Raw genomic sequence first — 22110 nt, 5'->3', positions numbered from 1 at the left:
TTTCATATATATATGTATATATATATACATATATATATCGGCAAACATTTTGTTTTATGAGGTGACAGAATAACCGTGTTACATCTTGTACTATAACCATCTCATAACATTCAAACATTTAATCAGGGACATTAAATAGCATTTGCATTTTAAAAGTTTATGTTGATAAATTATTGATTATTATTATTATTATGTGAAATTCTCAGTTTAAAACAAACTTTGAATATACGACTGAAGAGAAAAATAACTAATGAGGTCTATTTTCAATACGACACCTATTTTTAAAATAATTTTAGGTATGAGCAAAGTTCTAGAGTAGTAAACTGGAAATATCTGTACATTTTGTGTTTTCTTCTATTTAATGAATGAACCACTGCGAATGAAGAACAAAGATTGATTCTTTTTGGGAGATGGGATTTTGTTATTTTAAGAATCATAACCTTTACCTAGAATGTTAAATCCATGACGCCAACACCATAGCTAGCTTAACTGGCTTTTTGCACCGGGTGCTACATTCAAATTAATTTGTAAAATATTAACGTGAAGTGGCCATACGCAATATTGGATGACTTTGTGTAAAGTGACCGAAGTTTCCGCCAAATCCACAGAGAATTATCACCGGGCTCCTCTTTGCACCTACTGAGCATTTTTGTGTCATTTAGCTCATTGTTTTGGTTTCCATGACGACCAGCCTTTCACCCAGTGAATACAAACTTCTCAAGCACCAAACACAAGACAAACTTAGTTAGTGACTAGCTGCGATTTTAGCATTTTTGAAGCAAAAAGAGCTGCGTATTTCCCCCCGGATATGGTGGAGACCAAAAACAGAGCTAAAATAAATATTGGACTACTAAATGCGCAAATGTTCAGATCAATATAAAGAAGCTAGAGGTCAGTGTTGTTTCCACTGCTCCCAAGTAACCAAGAATGCAGTTAATGGAGGTTTAATAAAACATTGAATGGTGCCGCTTTAAAAAAAAAAAGGGGTTAACCCCTAACCCTGAATTGCAAATGGCTTGCACTTTAGAATTACTAAAGTTCTCGCTACACAAATGAAGATTTAGTTTTTGCAGTTTTAGTTTCTCCCGACACAGAAAAACACATTTAACTTTCTGCCATATGATATTGTTCTTCTCCCTGACGCGCTCCAGACTGCCAGCCACCACCTTAAGGGCTACGTTTGCACCATGCGATGCTTTCTGGTTGTTCCGCTCCACCACCCCTCTGACCGTCCTCCAACCCCCCATCAGAGGAGAAACCTGCCCCCAAGGTCGACTTCTCCTGTGACCAGGAATAGATTTAAGACCCGCGGGCAAAGTGAGACATCAATCACATTATCTGGGGAATCTTTTTTTGGGGGGGGGGTTACATGTCCGCTGGCTGTGTTGATGTCAATATGACACACGGAAAAAATCTGGACCACAGGGAATAAAAACAGTGCTGCAGACTTTTTAGGAAGTCAGTTTTTATCAGGAAAAATGGAGTTACACTGTTTCTTTTCCTCTATAATTCATATCAAAACGGACAAAAATCACATATTCAAAATGATTCACATTGTAGTCACTCCCTGTCTAGACATGGTATTGTACGGCATGTCCCTTTATCCCACACTCACTGTACCCACCCATGAATGTGTCATATAATTTAACTTCAACGGGTGCTGGGGGGGAGAAAGCATGTCACTGTTATTTATCGAAATAATATCAGAGGGGCAAAATATATATCTAATCTAAAGTATGTAAATATATTTAATTACATATTTATTTTCTTTTGTATAATGCCCTCTTCAATTTGTTCAGTATGAGAGTTGAATGGCTGCTGCTGATGAATTCTGTCAATGGTTGAAAAAAAAATCTACTGAAAATAAAACATGCGATATGCTGCAGATGAGCTCCATATTTCCTTGCGCTCTTAATTTTTTTGTGAAATATATAAATATAAAAAAAAGCTGCTCTGTTGAAAGGGTGTGAGAATTTGTGACCTCACCCGGCCGCATCACAGGTCGCGTTTCATCATCGCTAACATTTATGTTTCTGTGAAGACGGTTAATGTTTACACCTTGAACATTCATGGAAACTTCTGCCAGGACTTTTGTGTAAATTATTATTGACGACTCTTCTTCCCCGTGATTTTCCATCGTTGAGGTTTGAATCGCCTCACCTGCAAACATGAGCGCACACACTTGTCGTTAACTACAGTCCGACGCGAGGAGCAGGAAGTGGTCCGACTACCATGGATTTCCTCACCGTTCCGTCTTCTCTAAAAGACGTTCACGGCGGACTTACGGGAACAGACCTATTTTCTCCGCTTGTTGCTCTTGATTTTCTGGATCTCCTTGGTGCTCAGGATGAGCATCCCGTTCTTGAAGCGCCCCACCTGACCCGAGGGGGCCGAGCCGGGCCCAGAGGAGGACACCTTCTTCTTGTCCCTGGGTGGGGACGGGAGATACAGGGTTCAACAAAAGGGCCTGAATATTTGTTTGGCTGGGATTTTTTGAGGTCGCTGAATCGTGGAGGATGTGGAGACGAAATACTAGTGCTCTGTTTTTATTTGTCAGTTTTTTGTAAAACAAATTTAGAGAATGACAGTTATGTACTATATCATAAGGATATCCAGATTCAAGCATAAACGCTTCTGAGAGAAATGATTTCAGTTCACCAACCTATGATTGTTCGGCTTCTTCTTTTTCTTCAAGTCCTGCGGGGAGGGTGAACATGGATAGAAGCAGAATTTAAAACAAGTACATTGTTTAGACCATATTTTTTATCATTACAGTACATCATTTGAATAATTCAATGTACTCGTGTAACATCATAGTTCCCATAAGCTTTTAACTAACACGCTACAAATATCTTTTCTTGAAACTGGTGTTTGCACAATTTTGTCCACCCTATTAATATCAACGAGGGTTGACAAAGTAACAAAACACTAGGAATCTAGTCGGCCAGCCTGATGAATCACGTCTTTGAATAGTTCACACACAGCGAACGACGACTGCCGATCGAATGTTGATTTGGCCGCAAGCTCCAAAATTTGTCGGAGAGTAAAAATCGGGCTAAAGTTCGTGTCATGAGAGCCGGGCGTGACAAACTGACAACTACGTGTATATTCCCTAATATGTAAAATAGTAAAAGAGCCTTGGATCACACTCGACTGACGGTGCAGGACTCACCGGCTGAACCTCCTCCTTTGCTTTCTGCTTCTTCTCTTTGACTTGCTGCTGCAGCAGCTTGTAGTTGACGCAGTCCTTCTTCGGAGGCTGGATCGAGGGATAATAATCAAAATCAATGAGCTGGTCACTCGGCTAATTGAAAGTCTCTGTTACAGAGGAAGCCGTGAGTTTTTTTTCCCTCACTCTGGCTCCCAGCATGATCGCTCTGTCCTGCTCAAACACCCGCTGCTGCTCCTTCTTGTAGCCGGTGATGCCGAACCTGTGGACGTCCAGACGAGCCTGATGTGCACATACACGAATACAGTACAGTCAGACGTTATCACAGAGATGAAATGGGCTAAATGTGAGGTAATTATATTGATTCAATGTGCAACTATCTATGGTCACATACAAAAAAAAAAGAAAGTCACAAAATAATTTTGTGACAAAACAATAATTAAAACTGTCACCTTTTCAAAATCGATTGCTTCGTGCTGGTCGCTTTGTTTCTTCTCCGTGAGCGGCGGGGCCTTGAAGTGAGGACAGCACAGAGACCAGAGCATCAGCAGAGAAGTTTGACTCGGGGTGAATAAATATGTGGTGCAATAGATAACTTGTAAATGTAACTGTGATACAGTTCATCATATTCTCAGTCTGACGCTGTTTTCAGACTCCAGACAATGTCTGGAAAATGTTCTGTTCATTGGCCTCATCTGTACTTTCACAATGACCAGAACGATCTGAAGTGGCACAGATCTTACAGGTGTTTTGTCTGCGGCTGGTGTCCGCTTGGTCTTCAGTTTCTTTCTGGGATCTTGAAACGTCACCACCTCCACCCGGCTCACCTGCCGGACGGTGGTGCCTGAGGGGAGACATTGAAAGTCAACTAGAAAAGAGGGCGTGGAGAAAGGAGCGGCGGTGAAATCAGGAGTGATTCCAGGAAGCAGAACGATATTGAAAAGTCTCGACCACGTGTTGTTACACATGCTTGTTGCCATGGCGCCGTACCTGTCGGCTCAGCGTTTGGTTGCTGATGCTGCTGTTCAGTAGCAGTCGCCGCTGCTCCGCAGTCTTCAGTGTCACTGGGGCAAATATCCTTGACAGCAGTGAGCTCTTCCTCCTCTTCGCATCGTTTTCGTTTCTTCTTCTTCTTCTTCTGCTGTTTTGGCGCTGGTCCATTATCTGCACCATTAGTCAACAACACAGTTGGGTTTTAAAGTAGATCATGATTCATTCTTGGCACTGGATCTTAACATCCTCTCTCTCTCTCTCTCTCTCTCTGAAGAAGTGATGGACACTTTTTGACCCAGACGACAGCATTACTCAGCGTTCCTAGCATTGGCGTCAATTTTACTCTAATAATAATAATAATAGTGTAATACATCAGATCAAATCAATAAAATGAGTTTAGGTATTTCCTACAGGGATTGTTTTAACATCAAGACATTAAAACTTAGAGCCCACCAGATATGGATTTTTGTAGGCCGATATCGATATTAGGGACTACAAGATTTCCAATACCGATACATATATACATATATTATATATATATGGCAATGATTCCTAAGATGTCGTTATCAAACCTGCATGACAAAGAAATGAAATTGAGGCTTGATATAAGCATAAACGTAATCATTATTAGCTATACATGAATAGAAAATACAACCAAAATATATAGAAGTTGCATAAAAAAGGCTAAAGGGCTCTATTAAAAATACAATACTAATATACATAATTTGACCAGAGATTGCTCAAACGTGCTTGTGGGTGTGATAACTTGAAGAAACTAATTTTATTTTTCTCCCTTTTACGATTTTAAACTGATTTTTTTTTTTTTTTAAGTCAATACTTCGGGTGAATGTTTCTGTGCTCGATTGGTCATGACTGTATCTAAACACCGGCAGCTAACGTTACCAATGTAAGTTATATCATGTAATCTAAGGAAATGCTATCAGTCCAACTGCTTTGACTATGATAATCACAAGCTAAGTGACATAACGAATGTATTAATCATAATGTTACGGCACTAGCTCCTGTGGTAAACCAACGAGAAAGAAGCAACAGCAGCTAACGCTAAGCTAGCCGCGTAGCAAGCTAACGTCGCACTTACCAAACTCATAGAAGTGATCCAGCAGCTGTTCGAGGAACCGACCGTCGTCTTCGTCTTCCTTCGTCTCTGAGCTCATGTTTAAACCAACGGTGAGAAGCAGGTTGGCAAAAAAAAACCCACCTGATGCTAAGATGCTAACAGCAGCGGCGCCGCCCGGATGACAACAAACCGTGAAAGGCACGTGGAACGGTCGCCCAGTGCGAGGTTGGTCCTTCCGGGCCGCCGTAGCTACGGGAATGGCTACGGAAGTAGCCAGTGTAACACGCCCATGTGAAGTTCTGTACGCTGCAGTCATCGAGTAAGAAGGAGCTTATCTGAGAGGAGGGACTGTACACACGTTCGTGTGCGTTTTAACTAACACCGGACGACGTTTGCGTGCCGATGAGAGAGTGACAACAAAAATAATGGCGTCCGAAGCTGTTTTTTCGGTATGTATGCTAAGCTAACTTAGCTCCGAGCTTTAGCATTTGACTTTTGACATTTCATTCAAACAGCTGATCGTCAAACGCGAACGTGTTGGCGTGACAACACGTTTAGAGAATTACAGTCACAGATGTCGATGTGAGCTGTGATATTTCCAAAAAAACCAAAAAACTTCACTATCTGTCAACACATGGTCATGTTTAAAAGTGATCACCTAACATATTCCCCTCCAGTTATGACTGTAGCAAGTTTGACTTATGGCAAGCACAACTGTATATGGATTCTTCATGTTTACTTGCATCGCTGCATGGTTCTGACACACTGTTGTTCGCTGACATGCAGCACAGAGACCCCATGTTGCAGAAGAGGGATGAGTTCGAGGACATGCTGGAGGAGAGGAGGAACTCCAGCGACCTGAGGTACGCCCTCAGGTGTTACACACCTGTCCTCTACAAGGGGGTGACGCCCTGCACAGCCGGAGCCCTGAAGAACATGGTGCTGCAGTCGGCTCAGATACACTTCGTCATCGGTCAGGTGAAAAATGGAGAGGTGGCGTCTTGACATTCAGGTTATTATACCTGATTATTGTACCTTAATTAGATCTAATGAACAGAAAACAGGTTCTTAATTCATAGTGGAGTATTAAGTTTTTTTTAAAGTTCATTATTTAGACTGTTGGTAATACACTTGAAATATTCGTTTTTCAAAAGAAAAATTAAAAAATTACTTGCCTTCTCAATATTCGTTTCCAAAACCATAATGAAAAAAACAGATAACGAAAATATCAAAATTGGATGAAACGCTCGTTCCTATTTTGTTTTATCTGCATTTTTTATTAGGGCACAAAATTGGAAATTTAAAAAAACAAGGTCGTTATCCATTTTTTTTCATTTTGGTTTGGGAAACCAAAGTCATTTTTTTTTATTTGTTTCTATTTTTGGAAAAAATGAATGAATGACTGATACACAAATTTACTGCAACGTTTTCCTCCTTGAGTTTCAGATGGTGAAAATAACAAGAGGGTCAGAGAAAAAAAACTTCTATTGTCCACGTGATTACATTACATTAATTTATCTGGCGCTTTTGTCCGAAACGCAAACAATTATCGACTTTCGATTCATATCAGAGGAAGGCAGTTAACATTAAGGGCCTTGCCTCAGGGCCCACGCTGGATTTTCATTTTAGCCATGCCCCTCGCCGGGAATCAAACCCCGACCTTCTGTTCCAAAGTCAGCGGTGTAACCCGCTAATCCATACATCAGGTTGTGTGACTGTCTTATCTTGGATTTGTTATTAAGGTTTCCAACGAGACGGGCAGGGCCGTCGACGACATCCAGGAGGAGGCGTCGGCCATCTTGGAGGAGATGGCGCACAGCCTGCAGCTCAGCACCGTTCGCTTCTTCGCCTTCACGCTGAGCAAAGTCTTCAAGACCCTGTTCAGGAGCATCTGTGTCAACGAGGAGGGAATCCAGAGAGTGAGTGGCGACACAAAGTGTCTTGTGAAAAGTTGACGTGACACACGTTGACAGATAACCTGTGTTTGCCTGGTTGTTGTTGTTGTTGTTAGCTCCAGCAGGCCATTCAAGAGCACCCGGTCGTCCTCCTGCCCAGTCACCGTAGTTACATGGACTTCCTGCTGATGTCGTACATCCTGTACACCTACGACTTGGCCCTACCTGTCATCGCTGCTGGCATGGGTAAACATTGGAAAGACCGCGAGCGTTCCCTTCATGCTGCGTTTGTTGAGTACACAAGTTTGTAATGTTCGTTTTTTTTAAGTCGAGGAGGTGTTGATTCCTCTTGATGGAGCTGCAATGTGCTGAAAGGTGATTTTTCCGTTACTGTTTGCGCATGACTCAAAAGCGACTCGCTTCCCTGCAGATTTCATGGGGATGAAGTTTGTCGGGGAGATGCTGCGGATGTCTGGAGCCTTCTTCATCCGACGCTCCTTCGGTGGCGACAAGCTCTACTGGGCCGTCTTCTCAGAATACGTCAAGACCATGTTGAAAGTGAGGAAAAACACTCTTTACCTCCACAGTTATTTCTTTTTTATTAAGGAATGACATTTTTTTTTCTAAAGTAGTGGCCATCTTAGTTTTTAAAACCCTGTTGCACAGCATCCAATGAAAAAAGAGTGAACAAGAATGAATAAGGATTTTGGTATTTTTGTAAATCTCTTTCTTTGATTGCTATTTTTTTTTTTTTATGCCAGAATGGATTTGCACCAGTTGAATTTTTCCTAGAAGGGACCAGAAGCCGAACGAGCAAATCTTTGACTCCAAAGTTGGGTAAGAAACAAAAAAAGTTTCTCTCATCCGCAGATCAGATTATTTCATCTTCTACAGTGTCTTTGACAGTTTTAGTTTCTTATTAAAACATAAAATATATATCAAGCATCTAAGGATTGAGTCTTATAAACGCTTGAGGCAAATTTCTAATTTGATATATTAAATTATGTTCCTTTTTCATTTATAATTAGCACAGTCAAGTTCTGCAAATTTCTCCATTTTTCTCACGACAATGACCTTGTTTTAAAAAAAAAATTAAAAATCATCTGTTCATCTTCGTCTTCCTCCAGGTCTGTTGAACATAGCGATGGATCCCTTCCTTAAAGGGGAAGTGTTTGACGTGCACTTGGTCCCGGTCAGCATCAGCTACGAGAGGATCTTGGAGGAGGCGCTCTATGCCAGAGAACTGCTGGGGGTACCCAAACCCAAAGAGTCCACTTCAGTGAGTCACTCAAACATCAGACTGGCTTACGTCATATGAATATAAACTAAGAATAAAAAGCCTAAGTATGAGTTTATGAACGTACGGACTGATTTCCCTTGTTCTCTTTCTCTTTTGAAGGGTCTGTTTAAAGCCAGAAAGGTTCTCAGTGAAGACTACGGCAGCATCCATGTTTACTTTGGTCAACCGGTGTCGGTCCGAAGATTGTCCCAGGGCAAAGTTGACCGTGGCCAGTTCAACCTCACACCAAGGCACGAAGCACCAACGTTGAATTGTCTGTGGAGTATAAAAAAAAAAACCATGGACTTGACTGGGAGCTTTGCGTTTTCAGACACATCCCCAAGAGGCCCAGCGAGGAGATCCACAGCTTCGTGAACGACTCGGCCTACGGGCTGGTCCGGGCCCAGGAGGAGAACATGGTCCTGAAGCCGTGGGTGCTGCTGGCCTCCCTGCTGCTCCAGAACCACCACGGCGACCAGGCGTCGGGGCGGGCACGGGGGATGGCACTGGACGAGCTGACGGAGCAGGCCGTGTGGCTGAGGGACCTTTCCCGACAGTATGGAGCCTTCCTCCACTGGCCTGGTACAGTATGAGCCTGATGCCCCCACCGCCCCCCACCCCATAACCTCCACATTACACAATCTGACTGATTCATTGTCATCACAGTGACACTGAAGACTCTGTTCGAACTGACAAAAGACCCCTGTTAGAAATCACATGTGGTGTTTGAGCATATTGGCGGGGTTGTCAGAGTGGTGTGATCTAAACTAGACCTTTGATTTTATGAATTGATATCTGATATTTGAGGCAAAAATATCCGATCATTCTTTTTTTAAACGCGTAAATACAACTGGAATACGGAGGATCCCTCAAACGTGTCTGTACTGGGGCAGGATATTCAACATCTGAACAATATTTTTCTTATAGTTGGAATTTAAAATGTTAAAAATAGAAACACGAATAGACCTTATTTTTTTAAAGGCACATGTATTTAAGACAGTTGTTGACAAGTTATATAACCTGCTTATAGACAGTAGACAGTTTTGTTTTTAACCCAATAATTAAAATAAAAAAACTACAAGATAGAATCTTGAATATTTAAACACTGTTCCTTTATTTGGATGAGATGATGCACAATGATTTCATTTAGGTTACGGTTCTTTTACCACATAGATTTCCCTCGCAGATGTGAGACTGCATTAATAACTTAACAATTTTTTGGGTTTTACATACAACCGACATTATTCTGTGCTGGCAGATCCAGTAAACGCTCCTCTGTCCCTTTTCTTCGTCTCTTCTTTCATCCACTTTTTCTCCTTCAGACCACGTGCCTCCGCCGGAAGTCGTCTCCTCCAGTCTTTCTTTGCATCGAGGTCTCCTGACGATCACCGAGGGAAGAGTTCAACTGGCGTCGGAACAGGGTTTGTGTATTTTATAATATGTAATTGTGCAAAGAAGGCGTTCTCCAACTACTGGGACCAAGCCGAGAAGCAAAGATTAAACGCCGCCGTTACACGACTACAGCTACTACCTGCTTCTTTTTGTAAGATGAGCTCATTGACGCAAATGCAAGAAAATGTTAAAAAACGAAATTTTTCCATCTCCTGTAAATGGCGTCATGCAGCAGGAGGACCAGCGGGCCCAGGGGAGCCTCCCCCGGTCGGCCCAGAGGAGGAGCTCCTGCGCCAGGCGGTCACCGTGCTCTCCTGCGTGTCCTACAGGAACCAGGCGCTGCACGTCTTCCTCCGCCCGGCGCTGCTGGCCTCGGCCGTCCACGCCGCCTCCTCCAGCGGGAAACGTAAGACTGACGCGGCTCTTTTCACCTGCTCACGCGTCAGAAGGCCACAAAGTGAATAGTTTGGAAGTGATGGTCTCGCGTCCGATTCTGGCGATTATCTGTGTGTGAACACTCTGCTTGAGTAAATATTTCTTTAACTAACCTTTTCGATAGAAGGTGGGATGAATATGCGTGATGGAATTTCTTGTGTAAATAGTGTGTGGGACTTTTTACAGTTTGACCTCAGGCACTGAAATTCCTTTTTCAGCCCTTTCAAGGAATGTTGTGCAGCAGTGACATAAAACATTAGCAATATAGAAAATACAGAACATCTTGGATAAGTGTTGCTGCACGTGAACCGTTGTGTGTGTGTGTGTTCCAGAGGAGATCTTCAACAGCTTCAGCTTCCTCAGGAACATGTTCTCCAATGAGTTCATCCTCTGTCCCGGAGCCACGGTGCAGGTGGGCAGAAAATACATCTTCAAATGTCGGTTGAACGAGGGAAAGACAGACTTACAGTGCTGTTTTTTATTTCTCACGCCTGTGGTCTTGTAGGACTTCGAGGAGGCCTGTTTCCTCCTGGTGAAGACTGGAGCGCTGCACGTCTCCCAGCAGGAGGTCGTGGTGACGGAGAGAGGACACAGAACTCTGGCCTTCCTCACCAGTGTGCTCGATCCCTTCCTACAGGGATACCAGGTGAGGGTTAGAAGTAAATATGCACATTGACAACCTGTATTTAGATTTAATGAAGTACCTGCAGGCGTTAGTTAATACGCTTCTGAAGCTCATTAGATTTGAACAGCGCTAACGATTAACTTTTCCCCCCCAACAATTTGGAGTCTAATAACTTTCCTCATGTCATGTTTTGTTTTTGGTCATTTGCTTTTGAGTAATCAATAGGATATTTAAAAAATTAAATGTGAGATCTGTTTATCTAGCATGTGTACTCTGTACTCAGTCCAAAAGAAAAGAAAAATACATGTTTTGAGTATCGAAGTCAATGGAATGTTTGTTTAATTTAACTAGATAGTAAATTTATTGAAAATATATTTCAATATGAACATATTGATTTAATTATAGCATCAGAATGGTTAAGGTTTATATATGTGCTGACCCTTGATGTCCACTAGAGGGCGCTGTCAACACAGCATTCACTTTACAGCTGTGTGTGTGTGTGTGTGCGTGTGTGCGTGCGTGCGTGCGTGCGTGCGTGCGTGCGTGCGTGCGTGCGTGCGTGCGTGCGTGCGTGCGTGGTCCCAGGTTGTGTGCAGGTTCCTATCTGAAGAGGCCAACGAGGCGCTGACAGAGAAACAGTTTGTTCCTACCGTCAGGAAGTTTATCATCAAACGTCTTCTCGCAGGTTTCACACTCTTTTTTTTCTTCTATTTCTTCTCATGGTTTATCGCCTCTGTCTGATTTTTGACAGTCCTTTAAATGTGCTAACTGTCAGGTGTGTGTGTGTGTGTGTGTGTTTCCCAGGTAGACTAAGATACACTGAGGTGTTGTCGTCGGACCTCCAGAAGAACGCTCTGGCAGCTTTGCTAAGACTCGGAGCTGTACAGAAAATCAAGGGGTACGTTGGTTTCGATCATCCTCGTGTCCCTGGTGAGTTCGATAAAGCATATGAATGGGGATAAAGGTCCTCTGGAAAAATGACAAGAACCCCTGAAAGATTTCATACCACACGTATGATGTGTGATATTGACTTGCTAGATTCATATTTTTTGGTCTGTATGGTCATAGTAGTCCCTGCATTTGGCTGCGTGTCTGCGGTGAGTGTTATCGCTGCCCTGTTTGGTTCTGAAAGTGACGGGTGCACTTCGATGTTTCTACTCCAGAGCGGAGCCGGGAACTCTAAAGGTCAACAAGGTGATGGTGCACTCGTTGGAAGACGCTCTAGGTAAGAAACCAGCAGGAATGAAAACAAGAGTTGTGCATCTCGTCCTCGAAAAAACATCTCAAATGAATTTGTCCGTTTGTCCAGGAGGAAATCTCCCAACGCAGAAACCCGCCGCCGTCGCTCGCCTTTAATTCACCGCCTCTCATCAGGGAGAGGAGACGGAGGAGGTTGAACCGTGGAGTACGACTCGGCCCCGGGCTTCTCACAAAGGAAAGTCCGACCCATATCTTTGCTTTCTATGAGAGGTGGAAGAGAAGCCATCTGGAGACGGCTCAACCCCCTTTGTCTTCTTCCGTCAAAATGACTCTTCTATTAAAATATCTTTTATACGCGCACACAAAACCAGACGATGACCGAGGCCTTGGAGGTTCATCGCGATGTTCCATGCCATTTTCCATTTATGCTTTTTGATACGCATCCTCTAATAATAATCAGCGCGGCTTTTCTTTGTGTCATTCTCCGTCTCCTCTCTTCTCGTCTATGCTTCTGTTTGTTGAACGCCCTCCCTCTCTCTCTCTCTCTCTCTCTCTCTCTCTGTGTCTTTATCTTGTGCACTTTAACGAATGAATTCATGCAATGTGGTGTGGTCCTGTATCTCTAAACTGTCTTTTAGCAGCGTGTTTCTCCTTTTCGCCGTCTTTTTGGTGCTAAATTGGATCATAGATTTAAAATATATATATATATATATGTATATATATATATATATATTTCTTTTTTGCACTGTATGTATGAACGTTTATACATTTGAGTTGAATTGTCACAAACCCAAACTGCGTGGATGAGATGTACGTTCATCTTTGTTTACACGGACGCGATGATGATGATGATGATGATGATGCTACAGGCCTAATGGCGCCGTCGCACATTTGCCATCTCCAGATGAAATTGCAGTTCGTTACGTCGAAGCTCTACCAAGCTACACCAAAGGAAGAAGATGTTTTAGTGGAATTTTTCCGTTCCCCCGGCGGGCGTCATCATCCCGTGTCCTCATGTTCTCGAGTGCGGAATAGTTACTGAAGCTGCGTCACAGTTACTGAGATTTAAAAAAGAATATATGAAACCTTTATTGATACTTTTGATTAAAGGGACGGAAGACGAGACAAATGAAAACAAGGAGCAGTGACACAGAAACAAGAAACTACTTTTGAAGACTCAGGATTCAACTACTGAGCCGATGCGTCGTTCAGAAGTTCGTCGTTTTTCAAATCAAAAGTTTCCAAATTAAAAACTAGGGTAATTTTTTATTTGGTCGGTGGTTAAACAGCAGTTCCATCCTGTCACCTTGGAAATCCAGACTCGGTGTCTGCGGCAGATGGAGAGTCATTAAAGATCATGGTCGAACCAATCAGACACCGGTTCTCGTGGCAAACTGTCGGTGCAGTTTAGTTCCTGGACAAAAAGGAATTGTTTGGAATTTGTTTCGGCATCGGTGTCAATATTATACTTCGAACTGCATTTCCTTATTGTTCTCTTTTGGGAATATAAACCAAAAAACAAACAAAATTAGCCAAATATCTCAAATGTGCCATTTTCAGTTTTTGCCATTCGACAACTTTAGACAAATCTGTTTGTTTCCCTTGAGGCTTCGCTTGTCGTGTGTTGAGAAGAGACAAACTTGTCCAAAAGGAATTCCACTCCAAAAATGACCACGTATTTAAAAAAAAAAAATGCTACCTCCTTCTTCTTTGTTTGCCAAATTTGCTCGATACTCAACTCGTGTCTTGAAACTTGAAGCACTGAAATTAACTTGGGTGAACAACGAACTTTGAACAACTCCAACCTGCCTGTCAACACGCCATCCAAAGTTGGAGATCTACAGTTTGACTATTTGTGGTGGCGGTATATATATTTCCCCCCCAACAGCTTTTATATGATGTCTTTGTGTGTGTGTGTGTGTGTGTGTGTGTTCAGGCATATTACTTTGTTGAAGTGTGTGTGTGTTGGGTGAGGCCTTTTAGTCCTGAATGTACAGGCTGAGGATTTACAAGAGCATATTAATAAAGTGTTTTCAAATACAAATCATAACGCAGATAGTTTTTTTTTGTGACGACAAGATGATCAGACTGGTGTGTGTGTGTGTGTGTGTGTGTGTGTGTGTGTGTGTGTGTGTGTGTGTGTGTGTGTGTGTGTGTGTGTGTGTGTGTGTGTGTGTGTGTGTGTGTGTGTGTGTGTGTGTGTGTGTGTGTGTGTGTGTGTGTGTGTGTGTGTGTGTGTGTGTGTGTGTGTGTGTGTGTGTGTGTGTGTGTGTGGGTGGTCTGGCAGCACAGGGGAGAGAGCACTACATGAAATCGTCCTCCAGGTGTCAGAATTGCCTCTCGGAGATCCCTCCATCCATGGCAAGTTGTTGCACACACACACACACACACACACACACACTTCACAGAGCAGCAGCAGCATTTTTCATCATGTTTTGTGGCTCTGCTGCTGAGTAAGAGACTGCTGCCAGCAAATCCGCCACTCTCCATCCATATTGCCCTTTCTCTCACTCTCACTCGGTCTCTGACACATAATAGGTTCATCTAAAGTTGCCGTACCAAATTGCTTATACACACGCGCGCACACACACACACACACTCGAGTCCGTCCATCCATCCATCCATCCACCCACTCCCTCCCTCCCTCCTCCTGCCTGCTCCCTCTCCCTCCCTGGTCCCAGGTGGGGGTTTATAATAGTGTCAGCTGCAGCCGTATCAGCACTTTATCTGCCACATTATGACGGGCCACATTGAAGGAGGCGGGGGACACGCACGCACACACACACACACACACACTTGCACACGCACACACGTTGGAACGGCAACACCTTTTACAAACGGGCTTCTGACCCGCGGCGTGAGTTTCACGACCACAAGTGCAGAATGTTTAGGCCTCTGTTATTTGGTTATTTTTTTATTATAGGCATTGACGTGCGCGTGCATGTGTGCACGTTGGTTCATGGCGGTTTGGCGGAGGTCTATGTGTGTAGGGGATTGATTGAAAAGAAAAAGAGACCCTGGTGTATAATGTTTCAGCAGCGAAGCCTCAGTAATGGTCGGTTGATGGATTGGGCACATTGACTCCTGCAGATCCTTTTCATCAGCGCTGTGCCGGAGGGCGGAGGCGTCTACTGTACATACGGTGGAGGGGAAGTGATCCGGGACATCCGGGGGCATCGTGCGCATTGCAAAAAAACACACGGCTCTCCTCTAGACGCTCTCGTTTCTTTCTCCACCGGCAACTCAGAGAAGAAAAGGCTGCAGCGAGAGGAGAGTGGCAGAAAGAGCAACTTTTCAGGCCTCAGGAAACTGGAATCAAATATGATCCATAAGGCACACACACACACACACACACACACACACACACTCACACACGCACACACACACACGCACACACACACACACGCGCACACACACACACACACACACACACACTCATGCACGCACACACACACACACACACAAAATTCAACAGTGATTTCCAGCAGTTTGAGGCAAATTACACTCTACAGCCTGAAATGCCTTTTAAGAAGTTCCCACAGGAGCACATTGGAAAGAGAAGTGGACTCAAACCACTCAGCTTTTGTTTTTTTCTTCTTCTTTTCTTGTCTTTCCCCCTTGCTAGTTTCCCCACCGGACACCGAAGTCCTCGTATCATTAATCCCTGGGTGTAGCTGCTTGTTATGTGGTGCAGAGTAATGGCGAGGCGAAATGAAAAATGCTCTGGTAAGATGACTGTTATTACACGTAATGGATATTTTCGTGGGGAGAGGACAGCGGTTGTCGTCTCTGCATGTACGTCGCTCTCGCCGCTGAAGGGGAAGAGAGCGACGTCACGTGGAGAAGTGGAAGGGAGGAGAGTGGCAGGCCACAAAGTACATTCACTCAAGTACTGCACCTCAGAGCTTTTTCTGAAGTACTTGAGTGTTTTGGGGTTTTTTTTCTTCGTTTTATGACCGTACATACTTTGGGAAAAGTTTTTCTTTGGTATATTCTTTTGACAGGTGTCAATTTATTAAAAACCAGTGGCACACAGTCATCAGTATCATCCACTAACCAGAAGGTCGGTGGTTCGATCCCCGGCCCCTCAGTCCTTGGGCAAGACACTGAAACCCATATAGCCCCTGAGTGTGTGAATGACACACACACACACACACTGAACCCCATATAGCCCCTGAGTGTGTGAATGACACACACACACACACACACACACTGAACCCTATGTTGCCCCTGAGTGTGTGAATGACACACACACACACACACTGAACCCCATATAGCCCCTGAGTGTGTGAATGACACACACACACACACACACACACACACACACACTGAACCCTATGTTGCCCCTGAGTGTGTGAATGACACACACACACACACACTGAACCCCATATAGCCCCTGAGTGTGTGAATGACACACACACACACACACACACACTGAACCCTATGTTGCCCCTGAGTGTGTGAATGACACACACACACACACACACACACACACACACACACACACACACACACTGAACCCCATATTGCCCCTGAGTGTGTGAATGACACACACACACACACACACACACACACACACACACAGCTGCTCCTCCTGGCAGTGCTTTGGAACAGGAGCATATTTCATGCGGTGATTGTGGCGAAACGCCGCGACAAACATAAACCTGAACCTTTTAACGGTTTGTGTTTTTTTACACCTTGAAATTATGGCTCGTATTAAAATACATCTGATAACGACATCTGCGGTGTGTGTAGCGTGGCCGTTGTGCACATTTAACACAGTCGTCGCATCGACAGTGTGAGTTCTGTTCACAAAGGAGACGGCGAGAGCAAACGTTCAACGATATAATTACAATATTGGTTTTCAACAATTATGGTTAATGTATCCCCCCCATCTGTAATGCATCAAAGATAAGCTCTTCTGAGATCAGTGATTAAAGCCCAATGGAAACATTTGCATTTTTAATTATATTTGCATAATGCAGACATGCATGGATCTAATATACTGAGCTAATGTCTGCAATTAATATGATTTCCAATTGTGAGCAATGGATTTGCTTTACATTTTTAAAACAAGCCAGGCTGCACACACACACACACACACACACACACACACACACCTGCACACGGGGGTACGTCTATATACAGTACATACGCATAATCACACACACACACACACACACACCTGCACACGGGGGTACGTCTATATACAGCACATACGCATAATCACACACACTCAAATGTGCACAACTTATTACCCTCAGTCTGGTGGGATTCCCACGAGCTGCCGGGTCTTGACAACAAGATAAATAATAACCCTCTGATGGATGCTGCCGTGAAGTGAAAGCTCAGGGAAGATTTAATAAAATCTGATAGGATCTAAGTGAAGTGTGTGTGTGTGTGTGTGTGTGTGTGTGTGTTTGTAGTGGAACTCCCTTTGTAGATCAAGGTTTATTTGAATCAGGATTTTTCGGAACATGAGATTTTCCTTCACGGAGAACAAAGCCGGTTCAGTAAACCCAGCTGACAGCTGTCCGTCCGTCTGAGTGTGTTATTCAATATATCCTCCTCAAATGATGTGCCAGTGGTTACACCAGCTTTTTATGCAGAATTTACATAAAATACAACAATGCAAATGTTCCACGTCTCTGTTACAAAAAGTTTATTGCCTCATACTGAGGCTCTCGTGACTCACAAAGTACAATCCCTGATTATGTTCCAGCTGAGTCATTTGACATCAAGTGGGTGTTTCAGTGTGGATGAATAGGTTTTTGTGCGTCCGCCCCTGTTTTAACAATATCATAAGAATTGTGAGTCACAAAGAGGAAGTATAGCCTCTGCTGATCTTCGTAAACCGGAGAAGATTTTTGCCGGCAGCCACAATAAAGCTTTGTTTTTGTTCTGTCGACTCTGCTCTCTAAATTCAAGGTGTACGTATTACTTGCCTGAAAAGTTCTCTAATAATAAGAGGACATTAAACCATAAACTGGCGAAATTTATTGGGCACGGCGTTGCCCTTTGAAACTTCTAATTATTCTCCTTCAATGAAATGAAAAGACAAGATGGGCTGTTAAGTTTGTATCATAAACCGAACAGAGAAGTGGAATAAACAGCCCCCGACTATGAATAGAACTAATAACCAACCAGTCTCTGATATCACACGAGTAGTACTGTTGATGACACACGATTCAAATCTACAACACGACCCAGAGGCTTACAGACATCAGGCGGCAGCGTCAGGAAAGAAGAACCATCCTCTGGTGGAGCTGCCGGTTGCCGGCCAACCGCCTGCCTCTCGGCCAAACTGCCGCTGCGGCTCAGAGACACAAAAAGCCAAAGCCAATTGAACTTGTGCAGGCCTCCGCGGGGCCCTTCAAGACTGGGAAAGGTAAATCTGGGTCTAATTAAAATGACAGGACGGGTAAATGTCCTCTCTCCCCTCTCGGCGCGAGTGCTCTCCGGGGCCAAAATAACTTTCATAATCAGGAGTGAACTGATCGTTGAGGAGGACGGTGCACAACAGCTTGTGCTTTCCCCCCCCCCCCCCCGCCCAGAAAATACACTGCACACGTGGCAGAGAGCGGAGGGAAACCTGACGGAAAGAAATGAAGCTGACGATTGAGCTCATTCATCATCGGCCGAGGGCATCGTAAGGGAAACTGCTTCATTTTGGTAATTTATGTTTATCCATTGTTCCATTTTAAAGCTACAGTGTGTAATATTTAGAGGAACTTATTCGCAGAAATTGAAAAAATATTGTCCACCACCGGGTTAAATATAGTGACATGAGGTGCAGAGCGAGTCGCCGTGTTCACTACGTTGTGTTGAACGCGGTTGTTGAAACTAAAACGTTTCCAGAAAACGTCGCACTTGCGTTGAATTTTCAGACGCTGCCGGAAACCGGAAAATGGAATCAGCGGTGCGCCACCGTAAAGTGTCCCCGGTCGGGTGCTCACTTGGTTGCGCTTTTGCAGCTTTACCACCAGATGGCGCCAGAAAATTACAAAAATTACACACTGGGGCTTTAAGGATTTTTTTTTTTTTAAATATCAGATTTAACTGAAAACATCATAACAACACTTTGTTGTGCCACGACGAATACAGGCAGAGTTAGAGACTAGCTGGTGAACACGGTGGAGCACTGAGCAGCTACAGGACCGGATATTTCCCTCAGGAGTCGGTAGAGACCAACACCTGAGCTAAAAGAGAGCGTGAATTGGACTTTTCATCACAACTCTTAATGAAAGTGGAATTGTCGGACGTGCGCACAGTTAACAAAAATATCTGGCAATTGCCAATGACAATTATTTATTGCAGATTGGTCTAAAAACTGAGGATGAAATAAAGCACCGTGACCATAGAAGCAGCAGTTGACAGAAGCCGTTTTTAAATAATCTGAGAAAAGAGTTAGAAAGGAACGAACAGTCGTCAAATACAGTGGTTGACAGCAACTCTGCAAACGGCTGCAACGACCCCGTTCTCACTGCACATTTCTCACGTCAACCTCACCTGAGCGGAGAAGGTGGCACATCTGGGCCGACTGTGCGCGCAGCCGTCGACGTGTGCTGTCGAGACATGTCAGCGCCTCAGATTGGATCCTCCGACAGATTGTAATAATTTCCTCGTCTCCTCATTACCGGCTTGTTGCGCGGCAGGAGGTCCGACGTCAGCGGCGACTGGCAGCCGCAATGGGACGCGAGACCATGCTGACGCTTTCAATAATTTCAGCCGATCAGCACATGCTTGTGCCAAATGAGCTTTTCTTTAATTTTCAGTCGGCTCTGTGGAGTACGCACGGCCACGTGCTCGTCTCAAGCTGCACCATTTGGAGTTCATTTCAACCAATGAATCCGTATGGTTTGATTGGCGGATTCCGTTGTGATGCAATGGCCCAGTTTGATACTGTTACGTGAACCCATTCATATAAAAGTCCAACATACAGCATTTCACTTCGGTACGATGAAAGTGATACTCTCCCATTCACTTGTGAGCCGTGTCAAACTTAAAGGAACAGTTCAACATTTTAGCAAGTGTGTGAAAACTCACTTAACCGGAACACGATACAACTGAAACCTATTCTTAGAGGTGTTGGTAGCTGTAATTCTTTTTTCCTTTCTAGGCTAACTGTTTCCCTCTGCTTCCAGTCTTCATGCTAAGCTAGGCTAATTGGTATCAGTCCTCTCGTCTAACTCTCGGGACAAGACAAATGGAGCGACTCCTTTAAATGAATTTCATCCGATCGACTTTTAAAGTGTGCAGCCTTTCATTGAGGGAAGCTATGTCACTTTAGAGTATTTGGGGTAAAGTGAACAAACGTAATATATATATATAAGTTGATTTTATATATATATATATATACTGTATATAAAATCAACTTTTATCTTCCAGCTCTCTCTCTCTTGGCTCCACATCAGGACACGTTGGCGCCGAGGGAGTTAAAGTGGCGGCGCGGCGTCTCATCAATGGCGCCGTGTGATTCTCTCTGAGCTTGGTGCGACGCTGTCACGCAGGCGTCCGTCTGGCGTCTGTCGGGCTCCTGCCGTGACACTGCAGCCCGAACCAGACAGTTTGACAGATGAGTCGCTGGCTTTTGTTCCTATGATGGACTTCATGTTACGTGTTCTATTCCCTCAACGTTCGGAGCTTTGCACAAAATGTGAAACAATGATGATTTTAAATGGGCTGGTCACATTCTGCAACAATGACAACGTTTTGCAATTCTCCACCAGAATCATATCATGTCATAGTGTGGAGGATTTTTGAAATGTATATTCTTTAAATAATAAAAAAATAAACATTTTTGAGAAAGTGTAAATGTAATAGAAATAGATGGATGACATAGAAAATGAGGATAATGTTATTTTTTTTCAAATGTCTACATTTGAAAAAAAAATCAAAATGCAGAAAATCTTTTATATTTTCTATATATATATATATATATGTATATATATATATACTCTGGAATAAAGACAGCAGGGGGAAAAAGTGTAGATAAAAGATATATATATATCTATATTCCAGAGTTCATTATGATATTGTCAGAAGAACAGAGGGAAGCTACTGACAGATTTGTTGGAGGGGACAGGAATCTTGTTTTTGTTCGAGCTGTGACTTGAGGTCAAACTTTGCTTCAAGGTCTCTGTACTCGACATAATCTAATGTTTGATGCATCTCTGATATTCACCTGTATCCATATTTCTTCTTGCTTTTCATACAGTACTTATTTCTCCCACTCTCTCTAGCTTCTCCCTCTCTCGTGGTTAGCGATTTAAGCCTCGTTGATTGGCTCATACTCATAATCATAATCATAATCATCAAGTGACTTGGTACAATCCAGAAAAAAACTAAACAACAGATGACTAAGTCTGTATTTGCTTCACTCTCCGTGATTAACTGTGCAGGTAGTTCATCTGAAGTATGAGGCTCACGTCAGGAAACATGACTCACACACACACACACACACACACACACACACACACACACACACTCAGCTCAGCAGCATCTGTCTGAACAGATGAGATGTAATGTGGAACAATGGGACTCGGTGACGATGGAGAAGTGGCCTGCGACCTGGCGAGAGGGAGGAAGAGTGGAGGTACGAGTCACCGAGACCTCGCAGAGAGAATAAAAAGAGTGAGAGGGGGAAAGGAAGAGATGCCAATACTCAGGAAAGGAGGAAAAGAGATGGAAAGCAATCAGTGTGACAACGGAGGAGTGAGGGAGCGCACGGGGCGAGGCCGACACTTTGTCAGAGGCATGAGCTGGTTGTCAGACGGGCGAACGCTGCCTCAGTTCAAGTCCCTCTTAAAGACGTCAGATCACACGGGCAGATTGTGGCCCGCCGACGAGCAGAGGCACGCAGGCGCCCGCCAGGGGAGCTGGGAAATTGCATTTGCTGCCTGCTACAAGATCCTGATAAGAGCAGATTTGTTCTAAGAACGCAATGACGGGGCAAGGTTATCACAAAGCTCCCTGCCCTCCCTCCTGCAGAGGAGGGGGAGGAGGGGGGGAGGGGGAGGAGAGGAGGGAGGAGAGGAGGGGGAG

General features: G+C 43.8%; 2 protein-coding genes across 7 annotated transcripts; one reads left to right on the top strand and one right to left on the bottom strand.

Moving 5' to 3' along the window:
* Positions 1 to 1448: 1448 nt before the first annotated feature.
* c18h1orf131 (chromosome 18 C1orf131 homolog) lies at positions 1449 to 5654 on the bottom strand. Of its 4 annotated transcripts, none has more exons than XM_035617789.2 (9): positions 5262 to 5654; positions 4160 to 4333; positions 3913 to 4037; positions 3622 to 3681; positions 3356 to 3451; positions 3173 to 3259; positions 2663 to 2697; positions 2296 to 2428; positions 1449 to 2160 (listed from the first exon to the last, which is right to left on the bottom strand). In XM_035617789.2, the coding sequence occupies exons 1-8, from the start codon at positions 5554 to 5556 to the stop codon at positions 2296 to 2298; spliced, it is 1005 nt and encodes a 334-aa protein (XP_035473682.2). In that variant the 5' UTR covers positions 5557 to 5654; the 3' UTR covers positions 1449 to 2160. The 4 variants fall into 4 exon arrangements, with proteins under 4 accessions (XP_035473682.2, XP_035473685.2, XP_035473684.2 ...); XM_035617792.2 differs by having other exon boundaries at positions 3913 to 4013; positions 5262 to 5647; XM_035617791.2 differs by having other exon boundaries at positions 2247 to 2428; positions 5262 to 5556.
* gnpat (glyceronephosphate O-acyltransferase) lies at positions 5022 to 14110 on the top strand. 3 transcript variants are annotated; one of them, XM_035617787.2, is made up of 17 exons: positions 5022 to 5069; positions 6027 to 6218; positions 6983 to 7159; positions 7252 to 7381; positions 7566 to 7693; positions 7897 to 7972; positions 8263 to 8414; positions 8535 to 8665; positions 8746 to 8996; positions 9737 to 9835; positions 10039 to 10212; positions 10574 to 10653; positions 10747 to 10887; positions 11452 to 11551; positions 11671 to 11764; positions 12030 to 12091; positions 12176 to 14110. In XM_035617787.2, exons 2-17 carry the CDS (start codon positions 6039 to 6041, stop codon positions 12220 to 12222), a joined length of 2022 nt encoding a protein of 673 aa, XP_035473680.2. In that variant the 5' UTR covers positions 5022 to 5069; positions 6027 to 6038; the 3' UTR covers positions 12223 to 14110. The 3 variants fall into 3 exon arrangements, with proteins under 3 accessions (XP_035473680.2, XP_035473679.2, XP_035473681.2); XM_035617786.2 differs by lacking the exon at positions 5022 to 5069 and adding an exon at positions 5517 to 5689; XM_035617788.2 differs by lacking the exon at positions 5022 to 5069 and having other exon boundaries at positions 6126 to 6252.
* The last annotated feature ends 8000 nt before the right edge of the window (positions 14111 to 22110 follow it).

Source organism: Scophthalmus maximus, chromosome 18 (genome assembly GCF_022379125.1).
Source record: "Scophthalmus maximus strain ysfricsl-2021 chromosome 18, ASM2237912v1, whole genome shotgun sequence".
Taxonomy (NCBI): domain Eukaryota; kingdom Metazoa; phylum Chordata; class Actinopteri; order Pleuronectiformes; family Scophthalmidae; genus Scophthalmus; species Scophthalmus maximus.
Note: the sequence above shows the minus strand (reverse complement) of the source record. Positions and strands in the feature narration are given on the sequence as shown.

Bases quoted from the DNA above. Each gene is read 5' to 3' on its own strand.
- c18h1orf131 (XM_035617789.2), bottom strand. From the start codon at position 5,556: ATGACTGCAGCGTACAGAACTTCACATGGGCGTGTTACACTGGCTACT. The intron at 3,682-3,912 runs GTAAGATCTGTG...CCTCACTTCAAG, and splicing joins CAGCCGCAGACAAAACACCT to GCCCCGCCGCTCACGGAGAA. The intron at 3,260-3,355 runs GTGAGGGAAAAA...CCCTCGATCCAG, and splicing joins CGATCATGCTGGGAGCCAGA to CCTCCGAAGAAGGACTGCGT.
- gnpat (XM_035617786.2), top strand. From the start codon at position 5,666: ATGGCGTCCGAAGCTGTTTTTTCG. The intron at 10,213-10,573 runs GTAAGACTGACG...TGTGTGTTCCAG, and splicing joins CGCCTCCTCCAGCGGGAAAC to AGGAGATCTTCAACAGCTTC. The intron at 10,888-11,451 runs GTGAGGGTTAGA...GCGTGGTCCCAG, and splicing joins CCTTCCTACAGGGATACCAG to GTTGTGTGCAGGTTCCTATC.